The sequence below is a fragment of the Phallusia mammillata genome, chromosome 7, assembly GCF_965637545.1.
Source record: "Phallusia mammillata chromosome 7, kaPhaMamm4.hap1.1, whole genome shotgun sequence".
Lineage (NCBI taxonomy): Eukaryota > Metazoa > Chordata > Ascidiacea > Phlebobranchia > Ascidiidae > Phallusia > Phallusia mammillata.
Genome location: NC_137258.1, coordinates 5,103,021 through 5,122,478, shown reverse-complemented (window position 1 = coordinate 5,122,478; position 19,458 = coordinate 5,103,021). Strand labels below are relative to the sequence as shown.

Sequence of the window (19,458 nt, the reverse complement as noted above, 5' to 3'; positions counted from 1 at the left end):
GTTCTATTGCCACACGAGCTTGTTTGCATTGAAAAGGTTCGAGGAGGCATTAGAATACTCGAAGAAGTTGGCTCTCGCCCTTTCATGGGGAATGAAGACTGTGTCAAAAGTCGAAATCTACTCAAGCATGGGAAGGTGCTATACGGTCCTTGGAGACAAGGAAAGTCAACGGTATTATATGCAGCTTGCATACAACGACTGGAAAGAGCAACCTAACAAAGCGTTATGCACTCGAAAACATTTTGAAATGTTGCTCGATTACACCGTCTGCTTAAATGAGGTTGGGCGTTATTCTGATGCATTTCAGGTAAATGAAGAAGCTATATCTGAAAGAAGAAAATTGCAAGTGAATGAAGAAAACGACCAAATTATGAATTTTGCATTTCTTACCATAGGTAATAGTTTGTGTGGTCTAAAAAGATACAAGGAAGCTCTTATATATCTTAACAAAGGATGGAAATGCAAAGCTATCAATGGAAACCAGGGTTATCTGGTCGTTTTTGTTTCTTATAAATTTGAATGCTTAATAATGTTGGGCCAGTCAGCAGAAGCAGAAGTTTTCTTCAAAGATGTTTGGCAGGAAAAAATGGAACTAATCCGTACAAAGTACAGAGCGAAGCTATCTGGGTCAGAATATTCCGAATTATGCAGTTTTATTTATTACAACATATCCACACGCCGCTTTGATGCGGGCCAGCGCCACGATGCGGTTAGATTCGCTAAAAAATCATTCAAATTGGCTTTTCATTCCGGTAGCCAAACATCTGTCGAAATGTCCGAAACTGCTTTATTGACTCTTGTCACATTTTTCTACCACTTACGACGATACAAAGAGGGTCTTGCCGCCGCAAAACATGGAATACAACTTTGTCAATTTGTGCACGAGAACTGCTGTGTGAAGGAGAATTTTGTTAAAATAGTCAAGGTGTATGGGGCTTGTGAAATAGAGTTAGAAATCACCCCAAAACTCTGCCTTACAATTGCACTCCGTCGATATTTTACCATGCAGGGACCTTTATTTTGGACAAAAGTCACTAAAGCTCGTGCGTTCTCTAAAGCAACTGTCACTAAAGTTCGTGCGTTCTCGTAACAAGACCACTGTAAAGACATTGCAAAACCAAGGGTTTTGAATTAAACAAATGCATACGAATAGGGATAGTGATAAATAATGATACACGTCATATTAAGTATTTTTGCATAGTATTTTTTTTGTATCTGGTGTTTGTAACATGCTTTTTTGTAGTTTGTGTATTTTTATTGTTAAGACTTTTTCTAAGTTAAAACTGCGATTCACATGTTTGTGATTTCATAATTGCTGCTTTGCCACCGTGTTTGTACAAAGCGCCTTTTCTTATCACAAAATGTATGTGACGATTTCTGCAGACGATTGTTTTGTCAAATATAATGACACAGTTACACTTGCTCAACAGACAACTCTGTTTACCTATTGTGACAAACTGCATGGTTCTGTTGGCATTTCGGTCAATATTAACGTGCAAAAACTGTTAAGTAACTAAACAAATCCTATGTCAAGACGCAAAAACTGTTTGCATCGATCAAACCGGCCAGTCGCAAACCCAATGCCACATGTTAATATTTAAATTTAAATTAAAGCCAGGGTAGAAAATATGATGGAAAGGCAAAACGAATAATTAGTATTTCCGTTCATAAATCACTGACAGACATCACACACGTTTGGCGATAAACACTCAAACTTTAATTCAGAATTACTTACAGCTGAATTGAGATATAGAGTGGGACGAATCTTCGTTGCTCGTGTTTTGTCAGCTTCTGCGAATAAACAAACCAAATGTAAACATTAAACCATATAAACATCATGTCACATTGTCATTTTTCCCGCAAAACGCTTCCGGCTTACGAATGTGATTAAAATTTTGCAGATGATATAAAACAAAAACAAAACTGGCAAAAGTTTCTTTTAAACAATAGTTATAGTTAAAAAGCTTACAGCATAAAGACACAAAATTAAAGAATGAATATTTCAAATATGTTAAACGACTCCAGTGTTTTAGTGAGTATTTGATCTCCAAAAATGCAATTGCACGTTAACAACTACCCCAGGGGTGGGCAAACTACGGCCCGCGGGCCGCATGCGGCCCGGCAAAGGAGTTCATGCGGCCCGCCAAATGTTAGTAAATTTTAAAAAGATAGTTACCGAGCAACGCTGAATAGTAAGTTATTATAAGCACAGGCGTACAGTTTTAAAAAATAAAAATAAATACCGCGGGTGCGACTTGCCGATACCTATACCATGTGCAGTATCTGTAACCGTACCATACTTTGGAACTAAACACAGATACTTTTTTCGTGCTTTAGCCTGTTGTTTCTGCCACGTTCTTATACAAATCGTCACTTGACATAATTTCTTCGTTCGATAAAAGTGAAAGCGATTCACGTGTTTAAATACAGCCCACTTTGCACTGTTGACGCGAAAACTTTGGTCACTTTGGATCAAGTTTACGTCTTTGCAGTACTTTGGAAACAGACAAAAAATAGCTTCAGAATCGTTAACACAGACCCGCACAACACCTAAAGATGGATACTAAATGCGGCTCGCATTGTTTAATGTTGGCGCAAGGAATTTATTAACAAAACAACGTGCTTGTTTATTTTGAAACAATTACAATTGTAGCGTTTCAACCAATGTTTGTCCAATCAACTGACAACAAATTTATGTTTATAGCTGAAAATATGCTATGTTAATATTTTGGGCTAAATCAGGCGTGTACGACCACATGCGGCCGCGGAGACGGGTTTGTGCGGCTGTGACCATGTTTATTAAAATACATGCACTGGAGGCCGTGACGTATCTAAAACTATTTTGCCAACTATTTTAAACTGCTAAAAACAGATTTCGTGTGACTGGAAAAAAGATTACCAGCCTATTAACTATATGCGGTGCCTGTTTATCCGCTTATTGTGTGCAAAGAATCCGAAAAAACAGGCACAGTAATCGTCACAATACAGATTATGATGTCATAAACAATCAGCTTCGTTTGGCTAAACTTATGCACCATGTTAGAAACTATTAATCTAAGCATTTTAGGTGGCTTTAAATGGTATATATATAATATAAACCTAATTCTTTACACCAGTTATTTTAAAACAAAAACAAGCAAGCAATTGGCGGCCGTTGGTGAAATACTATGCGGCCCGATAAGATTTAGAACTTTTGAATGCGGCCCTTGCACTGAAAAGTTTGCCCACCCCTGAACTACCCGGACCCGGCGGTAGAAAAACGTGAGATTGGCAGTGGTTTTCAGTGAGGTCGCTATCGCAATGACAAAGGGCTGACGTACAACCAACAGTTAGAATGGACCTTAACGACAAGGCAAAATTTGTCGACAAGCTCTTTACCAAAATGGAAAATTTAACCAAAATTTCAGATTCGACACATATAAAATGAAACCTAATGCTGATAAACTGTCGTCGCATCAACCTTAACCATTACGTGGGCATTACCATAAAATAAATACTTTGTGGTATCTGTTCCTTTTCTGAGGTGCCATAGATTGGTGATTCAAATTTACCGAACCGAAAATCGGTGAATAATTCTGTTTATTTTTAGCCTGTAGTGTATAAAACATTAGCATGCGTAATGTACATAGTTTGCTACTTTTCAGCTTGTGTCAACATTGCTAAAATATCTACAGAAGTTGTCCCCTTTTGTGCATTGTCCGTATGAATTGTGACCTAACAACACTGTTTATAAAAAAAATACACAACAGAGAATGTGAAAAACTCGCACAAAGAAATTCGAATGCTAAATGTGATATGAAAAGCGTATTGTGGGTTTATCTTTTGCTTGCTTTGGTTTTACTTATCTCAGATTATACTTTATGTTTTAACATTTTGATTGCTTGTTTGTTAGTAATTTTGTATTGACGCTGTGCGATTGTATTGGCAAAAAGTACTAGACAACAAACTGTTTGTAAGAACGACTGGCAACGATTTCGTTGCTAGGAAATTAGCGCCATTATAGATAATAAAAAACAAGTTAAGCCTTTATTTAAACTAGGAGATTTATACTCTTTAGCCAGTGTACCCACACTCATTTTACCATTGCCAGTGCTAAATTTGTTAAAAGCATCTTGTCAGATGTCACATAACTTTTACAGAATACAATTTTATCATGAAAAAAAATTTAAGACCCTGCGGTCTTTAATACAGAAGTTCTTACCCAGAAGTGCCCCTGAATGATGCGGGACCTAGTGTATAAAAAAACACAAACCAAACACATAGAGGTTAATGAAAAGGGCATGTTTCATTGTTAAAATCTACATGAAAGAAACAAAATAATATAATTAAGTGGGAACAAAACCTTCTTTTAACCTCAATGATTTATGGCAGCGAATAACATCAAGAACAAAGAAATAGCATAGCTTTAAGGGCATGAACAGCAGTTAGAGTTTACTGATGATGGTAAACCTGTTTCATATGTTTGAACATCAAAAACAGACTTTTATTCGCTTTTCCAAATTCAGTCAGAAACTAATTAACTACGAAAATAAACTCAAATTATGAAAATAAGTTTTATCCACAGGTGTTGCAAAAAAACTTGCAATGCCTGTGTCAAGCATACAGAGATGTAGGCTAAACAAAAAACAAGCCTGTGTGATTATTCTGTGAGAACCAACTTTATCACTTTAGCTTTGAAATAGTTTTTTTCACCAAAAAATACATTATTTCGGTATCATCACCTGTTTACAATGGAATCATCTTCTTTCTATACATTTTTGTGGAGCATTTTGTCGTTGTAGTAAGGAATAATTTCTTTCCAGGAAACAACATCTTCGCAAAATAGCTTCAATTAGCCTGAAATAGTTTGAAATTTGTTGAGGCAAATTTTAATGCATGACATAGAAAATATTTGTTTAACTACATGATGTTTTTGTTTTTTCTCCGATTCCATTATAGTTCGCAAATGGTTAAGACAGTGCAAAAGTCTAAAACCAGGCCATAGAAAAGAAAGCAATGAAAAACTGTAGGGAAATTGTAGGGATTTGGCAAAAGCATTCTGAAATACAAATATTTTGAATATATAAATGTTAAATAAATAAAAATATTCTGAAATATAGCACTTGTGTTAATGAAAAACTATTTACAAAATTCCAGGTAAAAAACACTGGCAACGTTAATCATGCATGTTAGCTATACAAACACTTTACTTTGTCAAGAATGGCATTGTGACTTCAAAAGTCATGAAGCAAATCAAAAGAAATGTGTGCACATGTCAAATAGAAAAGAAACAACCTCAAAATAGGTCTAATGCTAAGCAAACACTAAGCACTGGAAAGCAAATACGTATGCTAGCAAACTGTCATTCTTCAGAAGTTGGCAGATATTGACAAAGTGCAACAAAGCATATCATGAGGAACTAAATTTCCAGACTTAACCAGCAGTTAACCAGTCAACACATAAATGAGTCACTTTCTAATAGGCAAAAGGAAATGTAAAAACTCAGCTGTTTTCTGGTTTATTTATAACATTACAATATATAAGTGTACAAATACATGTTTTAAACCATCAGCCTTAAAAATGTTGAGTGAAAAACAAATAGTAACTACATTGAAGAGTCAATGTCTGCATGGAAAGGAAATTAATCCTAAACAATCAGCAAAAACTTTGCATCAGTTGGGACTTGTGTACAAAGAGAAAAGTCCAGATAAGATCAGTCTCATTCAGAGTGTTGCTTTGATGACATCAGCTGCGTTGCGGAAGCCAGAAAATGTTGATATCATTGCTACAGACCTTGATGGCTTGTGTTTGCATATTTTAAATTTGGCAAAAGCCACAAAATTGGATGTTGACAATGCAGTGGCAGAGGTAAAGCAAAAAATAGCACTCTTCCGTAAATCAACTAATGAACAACCAGAAAAATTGAAACCCATAAGTGATGATTTGGCAAAAAAAGCAATGAAGAAGCAGAGAAAAAAAAGAGTTTTAAGTGTGGAGAAAATACAGGAATATGTCAGCACCACATACACAAGCATCATGCAAGTCACAGCAAGTAATATTGTCGCCATAATGGGAGAGCCACCTTGCAAATTTGCTTTGGTAGGAATGGGTTCTTTAGCTAAAAAAGAAATTACTCCATATTCAGACTTTGAAAGTATTATTGTCTTGGAAGAAGGAATTCAAAATAACATGAAGTACAAAAACATTTTAGAGTATTTTCATTGGTTTGCAACTATTTTCCAAATAATTCTTGTTCGCTTGGGTGAAACAATTCTAAAATTCTTGGCAATTCCATGTCTCAACAATCCCTTAAACGAAAAAGAGGATTGGTTTTATGATGCACACACTCCATGTGGAATTTCTCCTGATGGATTTGCTCCCCAAGCTAGCAAGAATCCATTAGGAAGACAAACCAAGACACAGAAAAAGCCGTGGACAACTGAGCTGATCAAACCTGTCAGTGAAATGTTGAAGTACTTGAAAACAGAAGAGGATTTGAAAAATGGATACAATTTAGCAGACATGTTGATGACAACTTGTTTTGTCTTTGGTAATAATTCTGTTTATCAACAGTTTGAAAAAAAAGTGTTTGAAATACTGGGAAATCATGAAACACTTACAGAACAACAAAGTGTACAACTAAACAAGGATCTTCACAAATATGAAATAAACGAAATTGGTATTAGTGACAAGTTTGATGTGAAGCGAATGGTTTACAGAGGTGCATCACTTTTTGTGGAGGGATTAGGTCGACTCTATGGGTCAAAAACATCTACAGGATTTGCTACACTCAGAAACCTACTTAAAGATGGCTTCATCAACAAAAATGAATTTGGTGAGCTAAGCTTTATGTTCGCAATCAGCTACGAAATACGCTTAAGAGCATACAGCAGTACTTCTGGTCAAAATGATATCAGGATGCAAAAGCATTTTGATTTTGAACCTGACATAATGAAAGAGTTTACTTCTACCATCGGAAATGAAGCAGTTGTTGATTGCATCACAACATGCAATGCATTGCGTATTTTTTTAATGGCAAGATTAGGTCATGCATGCAATGAAACAGAACAAATTTTATCTCAAAAAACTTCCATTAGTTAAAGCCCAGTTGACACACAGTTTAAAGCTATATAAATATACTGAAGAGTTTATTAGAAAGTGCAATGTTTTGTCACAAACAAATACCTATTCATGGCTTGCTTGGTTTATATTGTATGTGGATAGCCTAAGAGGTTCAGAGCAGTACACCAAAGCAGCTGAGAAAATCAAATACCATCTTTCAATACTTCAACCACTTGAAAATTTCCTATATATTATCTCTATTTTGGCTGAAAGTTTGCTGGGTATGGGGAAATACAATGAGGCACTTACCTGGTGTAGTAAAATATGCCATCACAATGTGCAAGGAAATCCTCCATTACCAAAGTATAAAGTTTATTATGGCCTAGGAGACAGCTTAAAGAAATGTCACAGATACACTGAGGCTTTGAAAAACCTTGAATTAGCCAGTCAAGAAATAGCAAATGATGGAAACCTAAATGCATTTTCTGATTCCTATTACCAAATCAACATGCATTATGGGATATGTCTTTCCTTGTCTGGAAATTTTATAAAGGCCAAAAGGGTTTTGGAAGAACTATTATCAAGAAGACAGCAACAGCATGTCAATGAAGAAACCGATGTTCTTTCAAGAATTTGTTTGTTTCATATTGGTGTGAGTTTAAGCGAGACAGGAAAATATGATGAAGCACTTCACATGCTTGACAAAGCCTGGAAATGCAAGGCTTTGAGACAAAAGTTTCTTATGGGGCCGTATATACCTTACACCAAAACTAAACTAAAGTGTTTGGGAAAGTTGCACCGACATACTGAGATTTTCCAGTTTGTGGAAGAAATATATGAAGATAATCTTCAACCACAAAATTTGGCTGCGATCATTGATACAGTGGCTGGTTTCTTTGTTAATTTAACTTGGTTGGAACAAGCACAGAAACTTTACTGTCGTATTTTGCTTGCACTGCACAAATTTCAGAATGAAGCTAAAGAATCACATACACTTAGCAGGGTTCTTGATATTCAAAACGAAATTCAGCAAAAAATAAACAACTTACAGGATAAGATTGACAACTATGAAGTGCTTTCTCATTTGGACAAAGACTTACAAAATTGCTTAAAAGATGATCTGGTCATCAAATACTACCATTTAGACAGGTTATCTGAATGTTGGTTGAAAAAGAATATACAAGAGCAGGAAGTCAACTGCTTGCTACAAATAGAAGAAATTCTTTCTGATTTACAAAGTATAAAACTTGAAATTTATACTGATGGTTATTCACACCTGGCTGGGGGAAACCTTCATAGAAGCATGCTCTACACCCGAATTGCTTTAAGTTTAAATGATCTACAAAGACATAATGAAAGCATTGTGTATCATAAAAAAGCTTTCAGTTACGGTCTTACAGTAGATCTTTCATGGTATGATGATCTAGACATCACTAACATTACCAACTTAACAGAAAGACTTTTTACTCTTGGGCGATATCAAGAATGTCTCTCTGCTGCTGCATGTGGAATACAGCTCTGCAAAAAAGTTTATGAAAACTGTGCTACAGGGGAAATGTTTGTTCAAATTGCATCAGTTGTTATGGATTGCGAAAAAGCACTGGGAATTGGACCCCTGCACCCTTATAACTGTTCCCCATCTGTCTTTTATCAAGTTGGTCTTCGATGGGACATCTTGACTAAATCAGATGAAGATATTTCAACTGTTTACTACCCCATAAAGCAACCAATCACAACCATGCACAATAGTGGACAACAACTGGATAGTCTCTTGTCTAAGAAGCTTACATTCACTAATGAGGCATTTGAAGTATTTGACAATATTCACAACACACCTGGGCTTGACATACCCTTGAACTTCGAAGACCTATAAAGTTGTGTTTGCTATATGCCTTTATATGTACGCCTAAGGATTATAATCTGTTGATGAGCATGTTTTAATTATGACTTAGTCACACTGTAGTTATGTAGTAATTACCACAAGTCCAGCAAAACGAAAACCTGAAAAACACATAAACACATAACCTCTGCAATTGTAACAGTATGTTATATGTAATGCCTTTCTCATGAAATTTGTGTAAGATAAACCACACCTCTTTGTTGTAATTTTCTGTTTTTGTAGTTTGGTAAGCCCTTAATTTAGAAAAACTGAAAAACCTGCTATTTTTTATTATTTAATTGATCCAAAAAGAGATGTGTTGTTGTTATAAAGTGTGGCAATTTTACAAATGTGTAGGTATTTTAATTGGTCTAACCTACTGAATCTCAAATTTGTGGCACTGTATATTTGTTTTTAAATTAAACACTTGTAATTTCATAATGCAAAAATGATTTTTTTCGAGAGGAAATGCTATTGTTTCCAAAACTTGTAATGAAATGCTTAGAAATTTTATTAGCTGCATTACTCTGTAGGGTTAATGTCTGCCTAAGAACTATAAGCGTAATGCTGACCAGTAAATGCAGAAAACTATATTATTAGTTTACCCCTGTAGATGTCCTTGCTCCAAAATAACATTATTAGCGTTTATATTTACCTGTTGCCGCATTTATTGCACGTTATATTGTTTTACTATTGCACCACTTGCTGGCTCGGGTATGGCCCTACACTACAACATAAGTCTTTTTACAATTGCCACCTTTTGTACAGTTCTGACTAAGTTGAACTACTCTCACCCGCACGCTTGCAGTGTTCTTATTTATACTTGCACAAACTTCTGAATGTTATTTTTTTACTGAACACAAGTTGTTTTCACAAAAACATTTTCTACTTGGAGTGGTGTAGTCTTGTACACGTGCTGCTAATTATTGTATTGTTTTTGTCCTGGAACCAGTTAACTGGTGCTGTTTGTTTGTTGTTGCAGGACTATCATAGATTAACCATCCTTCTGTCATCATAGAAAACAGCTGAGCTAACAATGAGCTATTCAAATTTGAATTATTGATTGCAATATTTCATTGCTGTTTGTTCTTTTTGTGTGTGTGTGTGTGTTTTCTTTTGTGTTAATTGTTTATGCTTTATTATTACAATTATTATTTTGTTTTTTTTACTTTAATCGTTGGACGTGTCTAAACTAATATCCTTATTTAATTTAAATGACTAAATCAACTGCCAAAATACTCGTCAATAATTTTAACTGCAAGTGAGTCCAAAGTTAACTATTAATGGCGACTAGGGATTTGTTGTGTGTTCTTTCTTCTGGTGCTTGAAACTATCCGGCAGGGTTTCTTTCGGTGGTTTCTTTTCCTGTCGAACCCCACCCTCTTTCCCTAACACAGGTGGTTAGATTCTAGGGACCCGCGACTGGTCCCACCATCGTTACCCCTCAGTCGTGTTATACTCACTCTGCGCCACACTCACTTTCTTGTGAGCACCGGACACATAACGCCTTATAATACGGTGTAGCTGCAGCGCGTTTAACTACTATCCACCAATTGTGCCCGACACTTTTTTGCGCTTCATAATGTCTTAACGTTGCGCAGCTATTTCCGGCTTGGTGATTGTTTTAGTGCAATTGTGTTGCTATGTTGTCTTTCACCAAGCGAAATAAACTCAACTCAACTCATTTTGCTACAAATTGAATACGTGTACTAACAATTAGGTACTTTATGTGACATATTACTTCACTTGTTTTAGTTTTTAAAGTACTGAACAATAGGCTTGCTAAATCTATATTGTTGACATTTTAACTGCTCACAGATCTTTCAATGGAGGATTGAAAAGTAAAACATCAATTTTCATATGTGTAAACCCCTTTTTCATAGCTACGATTACCCTTTTCAATATGCAAAAACCTTTTTGCAAAGTGACCAAGCCATGTTTTAATTCAAATAGAAGGTGCGAAAAGTAAGACTGGGTTATGGACAGTAAACACGAGTAGGCGATCAGTAAGAGGGGCAGCACAAATAACTCCAACAAAACAACTATAGCTTTCAAGCTAGCAGCACTTGAATTCTTCAAGAACAGAAGTCAACATTCTATCGTGATCATTACAGTCTTATGTGCTTGGGCCTCTTGAGGGTTTATAAACAAAGAGTATAAACAGGATCAAAGCAACCATTTAAATCGCAAATGCATTTCAGCCATTTAGAAGCACAGGGAAATGAGCACAATACAAAGGGTTGGCAATTATATAAACTATAATAAATGTTCACTTACACCGCAACTATTTGTATCTGTAAAGAAGACAAATCCTTGCAGGTCACGGTGTGTTGGATTCTGTGAACAAATTACCGATAAACCTTACAGCTTCACTGGTTATAATACTTTACCCAAAGAGGACTTTGTAGTTCACTTGCACTATAATTTTACCCTTTTACTCCCTCCAGGTCATACAGTATTTAAAAAAAGTAACAGCTGGCGAATGGCACACATTGTCCAGGACTTTTTACATTTAAGCATCTGAACGGAACTACTTCACTAGCCTTATAGATGAAAATGCCACTTCACTTTCTACAACTTGATTTGTCTTGTTATTTCTACTCAATACAAATGCCAAGAAGCAATTTGCCAACAATCCATTTCATCGCGTATCCTAAACAGTCGAGCTGTATGTAACTTGTGCATGTTTATTTAAGAGTATCTTGGTGTAGATCAAATTCCACTCAACTTGGACATAAATACACGCTTTTAATTTCCACAATACTAACTAATTTCCACAATATTTAAAAACTTCATGAATTTTAGGGGGATAGTGGGGAAAGAGTGGGGCAACAGAGTAAGCAAAACAGTCAACATTTGGCATATTCTGCAACCACAAATTGTTTTGTGTTGGCGACTGTGCTGTTTTTGATCAGTTTAAATCAAAAATTGAACAAACTGTAAACCAGATAGGCAATTTAACCAACTTGTCCAGGGGTGGGGAACCTTTTTGTTTGTGAAGGCCGCACAGACTATTTCTCAGGCCAAGGACAGTGGCATTCAAACATTTTGACTTACATAATGGTTGATGTGCTATTGGATTAACGGTCCAAACTAAATAAAATTCATCACTACACTTCCACCCTCATTACAACATTCAGGATTTTATTAACATAGAAACTCGCTTGTTTATCAATATCAATCTAAGAGCAGCTTGTGACATCACAGACGAGTTTAAGAAATTCGATTATGCGCAAACAATTGTTCTTTTGAAACACAAGTAAGATTGTAGAACCTTGGTCTCTTGGCAGTTCTACGGATATCGCTTTGTGTACCAGTACGCAAACATTTCAAAACCGCTGCCCTAGAACCAATCAAATAGTAATGTGAAATAAAGGTTAAAAAAATACGTTTCTGTCTAGTTTTTAGCGCCTGGCCGCATGCGGCCTTTAGACCACAGGTTCCCCACCCCTGAACTAGTCTATGAGACATGACAAAAAAACAGATTTACTTACATTTCAATCTAGATTTCTGTGGTCAAAAAAGAAGATTAATCTTTGTGTTTTGCAGTTGCATAAGTTCTGTAAATGGAAACATAGATCACATTTATTCAACCGTATAAACATTATGCATATTTTGCAATTGTGACTTAAATGACCAAACTTTATGCACCTTCATTTACACAAAAATTTTACACATCATTGCTAAAGTCCAAAAGCTAAGTTAGAGCGAATGTAATCACTATGGTAACCAAGCCAAACAACATGACTGTGACAAAAGAGTGGTAAAGTAAAATAATTGACACTGTAATCATACAAACATATAGTTGATTTTAAATGAGTGACACTGTAATAATGCAAATATATATTTGATTTAAAATGATTTACTAATATAATTTCACATTTTGCGTTTGAGACAAAGAAATACTTTTGGACTAGTACAATATGTGCTCCCTCTTGCAGGCAGTACATGATAAATTTGGCGTGAGGTAGCAAACAATTGCATGTGTTTTTATTTCTATTTTATTGCATAAAACTATGCTCTTACTTTTATCTTTATTCTAAGTGGGCAGAACATAAAAATGTATTAGCTTTGTAATGAGTTGATGGTCCAGATTTTTGTATTCGGTCTGGTTGTTCTTGTGAGTATTATCAAATTTCTACCTGCATTTTCTCTGTTGGATGGTCTTGTAGCTTGCGTCTACGCATAGCTTGTAAATCATGGCAAGTCAGTTGCGCACAAAAATTATACCTCACCTTCTGTAACAACATACACAGAAATCTGGTTAATCGCATAACCAATTTCCTAAGATTTCCTTGCTGTGTGGTTGACCAGACTATGTGAATAAGAGGTACATAATCAAACTGGAGAAATTATAGGTTATGGTTTTGGGCTCACAACTTCTATACAAGAAAACTGATTATATAAATTATTATTTGGTATAAAATTAACCAGACTCGTCTGTATCACACACTATTGACAGACGCATCAGCCAAGACCTGTACGAGGGCACGATTCAACAAGATAATGTACCTCTTGATAATCAAGCAATCTGGTGGAGCAAACTCAAATAAAAAATTCATCACACAGTTGATAAGAGGTCATCCACTTGTTTTGGCGGTCTGTTTCAATTTTCTCTCATCAGATTTTCGTGTCACCTCAAATGACGTCATTTAGCATACTGTCCACTTGCATCTGTAAATTGACTATGATATAAATTTTGTTTTGAATGAAAAAAAATGCAAATATTGACAACAAATTTATCAGGAATATCAGGAACTTAATTATTAGTCCAAACTAATGGCTAACCAGTCAACACATATAATACATTAAAACACTTTCAAACAGCTGCTTTTATCAAACAATGAGAAAGAAAAACAGTTTGATGTGTCCTATACATGTTAAGAGCAATCTAGGACTCTAACATACATCTAATGATAAAACAACATCATTACGTTGAGTATCACAACTTTGTCTAAAATTTTATTTTCACACTTTGTTTTGCTTGCCAAAAACTACAGATACAATAGTTTATATGGTACAATTTACAGTACACTTATTTTTAATTTAACATGTGCATCCAAAGAACTCACCAGCAATTATTTTTTTCATATAACTCTTAAAAAACAGAGAATTATTCCAGTTTTATGCAACAAAGGACTCGAGTTTGAGAATAATGGTACCAAAGTTGGATTGCCTTAGTTACTGATCATTGATCAACAATAAATACATCCATTAAATCAACAAGATGCTGCGACCAGACCAAACGTTATTGGTAGAGCAACACAGCTTAATTCCCTGATTTAAGAAAAACAAGAACCTCATCAAATATATTTTGTGACAAAACTTTTCTCTTCGACACAGTAGCCCTTGAAAGATAATATAGCTAGATAATTATGTGGACAACATATTCTAGCAGTGATGGGGAGACTCGAGTCAGTGACTTGACTCGGACTCGACTCGAGTCACCTTTTTAAAAGACTAGTCTTGACTCGAGTCTAAGTTGTGAAAAGACTCGACTCGGACTCGTTATTTCACCAACAAAACGGATATTTCTTATAATGGATAACCTGTTCAGTTGGCTTCAACCAAACAACAGCAGCAATTTACTGTGCTATGCGAAGTTATTTTTGCTTACTTTTACGTAACGAAGTCGCTGCAACTTTCTTACGCTGGCATTAAGCGTTGTACTTATTGCTTGGGCAAGGTATTCGACAGGGTTGGGTAACGAGTCATATCAGTGGAGTCTCAAGTCAAGTCAAGCCGGTAGAGGTTTGAGTCCCAAGTCAAGTTGAGTCACAAGGGGTTCGAGTCTCAATTCGAGTCAAGTCAAATGAGGTTCGAGTCTCAAGTCGAGTCAAGTCATTAGCGGTTCGAGTCAAGGCAAGTCCCAAAAAGTTTTTGCAAGAAAAGGTTAAAGGTTTAGATAGTTAAACTATTTGAATGGTTCATCGCGACTTTTTACCTTAAAAACGGATACCGTTTCATTACAGTGAACATATCCCATCAACGTACCTTTCATAGAGTAGGGTCAACTTTAATGAAACACTTTACTTGACACTCATTAAACTGCGTGGAAAAGAACGTCAATCTGTTCAAGCGAATACGCGCCTAAAAGCAAGTACTTGGCCTTGACATATACCGCATTCGATTACCTTAATCCAAGCAGTAAGCACAACGCTTAAAGCCAGCGTAAGAAAGTTTGTGCATTAGCAGTGACTGTGTTACGTTAAAATTAAGCAAAAGTAACTTCGCATAGCACAGTAAATTGCTGCTGTTGTTTGGTTGAAGCAAACTAAACAGGTTATTAATTATAAGAAATTTCCGTTTTGTTGGTGAAATAACGAGTCCGAGTCGACTCTCTACTAAGACGAGTCCAAGTCAAGTCGAGTCTTTACACAAGTGAGACTTGAGTCAAGTCAAGTCTTTCAAAAAGGTGACTCGAGTCGGACTCGAGTCGAGTCACTGACTCGAGTCTCCCCATCACTGCTAGAATATGTTGTCCACATAATTATCTAGCTATATTATCTTTTGAGGGCTACTGTGTAATCGAATGCAGTAGCCTACATGTCGAGGCCAAGTATTCGCTTTTAGGCATATTACTGAACAAACGCTCTAGCGCATCAAGTAAAATAGGAATTGTTGGTTTTAACTCCTTTGAGCAGAGAGACGTTCTTTTCCACGCTGTTTAATGAGTGTCAATTAACGCGTTATACATTAAAGTTGACCCTACGTTCAGAAAGGGACGTTGATAGGATATGTTCACTGTAATAAATCGGTGTTTGTTTTTAAGGTAAAAAAGTCGCGATGGACCATTCAAATAGATTAACTATCTAAACCTTTAACCTTTTCTTGCAAAAACATTTTGGGACTTGCCTTGACTCGAACCGCTAATGACTTAACTCGACTTGAGACTCGAACCTCATGTGACTTGACTCGACTTGAAACTCGAACCTTTTGTGACTCGACTTGACTTGGGACTCGAACCCATACTGACTTGACTTGAGACTCTCGACTGATAGGACTTGTTACCCAACCCTGTATTCTAGCATAGCATAGAACACCAAACTTTATGGGGGCAACTTTTATCAGACAAAAGACGCCTGCGGGCTAACGTTCAAGACTTCAAGTTCTATGGAACCGGTAAATCAAGTTCCATGGAAAGCTTTTGCGTTAAGTCGCAAATCGCCACGACCCGAAAACTTAATCCAAACTACAGCGGGCCATACGCAACATAATTTGTAACAGCCGCGGGCCACGCGAAACGTTAAACACGAGAAACGAAATCAATGAAAAATAGTTTTTTCAATTGGCTTTTTCTGGTACAATCTCAAGGTGAAACTTCAAAAAACAAAACACTCGCGCCGAGACTTCGGAATAACCCCTGGGAGATTCCCTTTTTTGAGACTTAAATATTCAAGGAAGTTATATTTACGATTGAAACATGGATTCAAGGCTTTTTTCATTTTGGTTTCAATGCCTAACATTCAACAAACAGATTAAAAAAGTCTGAATGGTAATAAAATTTACTTCATTCCAATGTGACGAAACTCGTTCTTGCATACGGTACGAATTTTGCGTGTGACGTAATTTTGTTGCCACAAATGTACAAAATCTGACAAGAAATTGTGTGGCGATCTTTGGTATTTTCGTTTGCAAACATAAAACCATCTTAACTTACTTTTCGAGTCAATGCCCAGCTTTAAAGGAGTTTGTCTGATTTGTCTAGCCTGACCCGAAATGATGCCAGGATCGAACCAAAATTGAAGCACTTTACAACTCACATAGCTGTGTTTTAACGAAGAAAGCAACTGCAGTGCATATAAACACCAGAAAACTTAACGACAGCAACCATAAAAATAAAATAAAAAACTTAGGTTGAGTTGATTCGCCAAAAGCATCTACGAAACTCATGCTATATATGATTTGATTTGGGTCTAATGACGGGGGCCAGACACGTTTGGCCAAAAATAACTTTACGCTTTACCGTGTTTGTCATTTATATTCGTACTTTTTACAAGTCACTTGTGGTTTAAAATCCAGACAGAAAGTGTAGGTATGTTTTTGTTCAGACTCGCTCTTGTCTCTTCAGTTTTTGGTAACTCTTATAGTCATAAAAAACCTGCAGACAAATTATATAGTTTGCCGGACCACTGATCTAAACATTGTTGGGTTGCAGTGTCATTTTTTAACACGCGTTTTAATTTTTGAGAGCCTTTAAAATAAATGACCCTTAGATGACCTTTCAATGACCATTTACCAACAAACGTGAAAAATCATTTTTTAGTATTCACGAGATCAATTTTCGCGCAGCATTACAGCAATGGGAAATCCAGGGTTAGAAATCACAAAAAGCAAGTTTATACGGGACGTGGAAAAACACAAACGCAACCATCGTAAAAAAAAACGTAGGACGCCAGTATCACAAGCGCTGAACATCGGCTGTGTTGCCTAAACAGGTCGACGAAGAATTAAAATTGGAACCGCCCAGCGTAACGAGCATCTGTAGTTAGTCGTGTGAATAATTTCGACACAAGCAAGTTTTCTTGTGTACAGCATATAAACAAATGCCTTATTTTGACAACATGGTGAACTTAATAAGTCAAGTATAAAACTGTGACACTCTGCATAAATACACACAATACATATTGTACAAACAAATAACAAATGTAAACAACTTTATCTTAACAAATGGTCTTTGTAGTTGAAAGTTTTGCCTTATGGGGTTCAAAACGTTTTCCCATTTCACTTGGTCTAAGTCACTTATTTTGCTATGTATCATTATTTGGTCCACATATTAAACAGAAATGCGACGAAACAGTAAAGATTGATGTACTTGCGCAAGGCTCGTTTTAGAAAAAAGGTTGTCAAGTTCAACCAACCGTCAGTTCATGATCACCGACAAAGGGAGCGGCACCAAAACAAATGTTAAAAGGCCTGATAGTTGTTTTGTTCGTTTTTACGGTGGTAAATTTCTAAAGGCTTTTAAAACATGATTTAGAGGAGGTTGATTAAAAGCCAACGGAGACGCAGCAGAACTGCGTGGCAATAAGTTTTGTTGACAATGTTAGTTTTTATGACGTCATAATCTATATTGTGCTACTTGTGGTATCAGCTTTTTTGCATTGTTAGCACACAATGGGCATAAAAAAGTCTGGCGCATATGGCTACTAGGCCGGTAATACTTTTTTAAGTTCTACAAAATGTGTTTAGAGCAGTTTGAATACACGGGAATGATGTTTAAACAATAAATGTACGCACGTATACCATTTATTGTGACTGACATAATAACCCATAATGTTTCGCGATCCCAAAATGATATTACGCGACCACAAATGGGGTCGCGACCCACAGTTTGAGAAGCCCTGTTCTAGCAGAGCATAGAACACCGAACTTTATGGGGGCAATTTTTATCAGAGTAAAGGCGCCTGCGGGCTAACGTTTAAGACTTCAAGTTCTATGGAACCGGTAGATCAAGTTCCATGGAAAGCTTTTGCGTTGAGTCGCAAATCGCCACAACCCGAAAACTTAATCCAAACTACAGCGGGCCATACGTAACATAATTTGCAACAGACGCGGGCCACGCGAAACGTCAAACACGACAAACGAAATCAATGAAAAATAGTTTTTTCAATTGGCTTTTTCTGGTACAATCTCAAGGTGAAACTTCAAAAAACAAAACACTCGCGCCGAGACTTCGGAATAACCCCTGGGAGATTCCCTTTTTTGAGACTTAAATATTCAACTAAGTTATGTTTACGATTGAAACATGGATTCAAGGCTTTTTTTCATTTTGGTTTCAATGCCTAACATTCAACAAACAGATTAACAAAGTCTGAATGGTAATAAAATTTGCTTCATCCCAATGTGACGAAAGTCGTTCTTACGTACGGTACGAATTTTGCATGTGACGTAATTTTTTTGTCACAAATGTAAACAACTTACAAAATCTGACAAGAAATTGTGTGGCGATCTTTGGTATTTTCGTTTGCAAACATAAAACCATCTTAACTTACATTTCGAGTCAATGCCCGGCTTTAAAGGAGTTTGTCTGATTTGTCTGGCCTGAACCCGAAATGATGCCAGGATCGAACCAAAATTGAAGCACTTTTGAACTCACATAGCTGTTTTTCACCGAAGAAAGCAACTGCAGTGCATATAAACACCAGAAAACTTAACGACAGCGACCATAAAAATAAAAATAAAACTTAGTTGAGTTGATTCGCCAAAAGCATTTACGAAACTCATGTGAGCTTTATATGATTTGATTTGGGTCTAATGACGGTGGCCAGACACGTTTGACCGAAAATAACTTTACGCTTTAACGTGTTTGTCATTTACTTTCGTACTTTTCACAAGTCACTTGTGGTTTAAAATCCAGACAGAAAGTGTAGGTATGTTTTTGTTCAGACACGCTCTTGTCTCTTCAGTTTTTGGTAACTCTTATAGTCATAAAAAACCTACCGGACCACTGATCTAAACATTGTTGGGTTGCAGTGTCATTTTTAACACGCGTTTTTTAATTCTAAGAGTCTTTAAAATAAATGACCCCTAGATGA

The 19,458-nt window shown here is 36.3% G+C and overlaps 1 protein-coding gene and 1 long non-coding RNA gene across 2 annotated transcripts in view; one reads left to right on the top strand and one right to left on the bottom strand.

Annotated features, from left to right (window-relative positions):
* Positions 1 to 19,458, bottom strand: part of LOC145238260 (uncharacterized) — a 48,572-nt gene that overhangs the window by 14,378 nt on the left and 14,736 nt on the right. The window contains exons 4-8 of the long non-coding RNA XR_013862091.1: positions 13,433 to 13,594; positions 13,063 to 13,158; positions 12,415 to 12,480; positions 4,722 to 4,836; positions 1,736 to 1,791 (exon numbers count right to left, since the gene is read on the bottom strand). This is a non-coding gene — a long non-coding RNA (uncharacterized LOC145238260). The remainder of the gene's footprint in view (positions 1 to 1,735; positions 1,792 to 4,721; positions 4,837 to 12,414; positions 12,481 to 13,062; positions 13,159 to 13,432; positions 13,595 to 19,458) is intronic.
* LOC145237616 (uncharacterized) lies at positions 5,560 to 7,080 on the top strand. The gene has a single exon (XM_080100551.1). It carries the CDS (start codon positions 5,560 to 5,562, stop codon positions 7,078 to 7,080), a length of 1,521 nt encoding a protein of 506 aa, XP_079956677.1.

Coding starts and splice junctions, on each gene's coding strand:
- LOC145237616 (XM_080100551.1), top strand. CDS start 5,560: ATGTTGAGTGAAAAACAAATAGTAACTACATTGAAGAGTCAATGTCTG.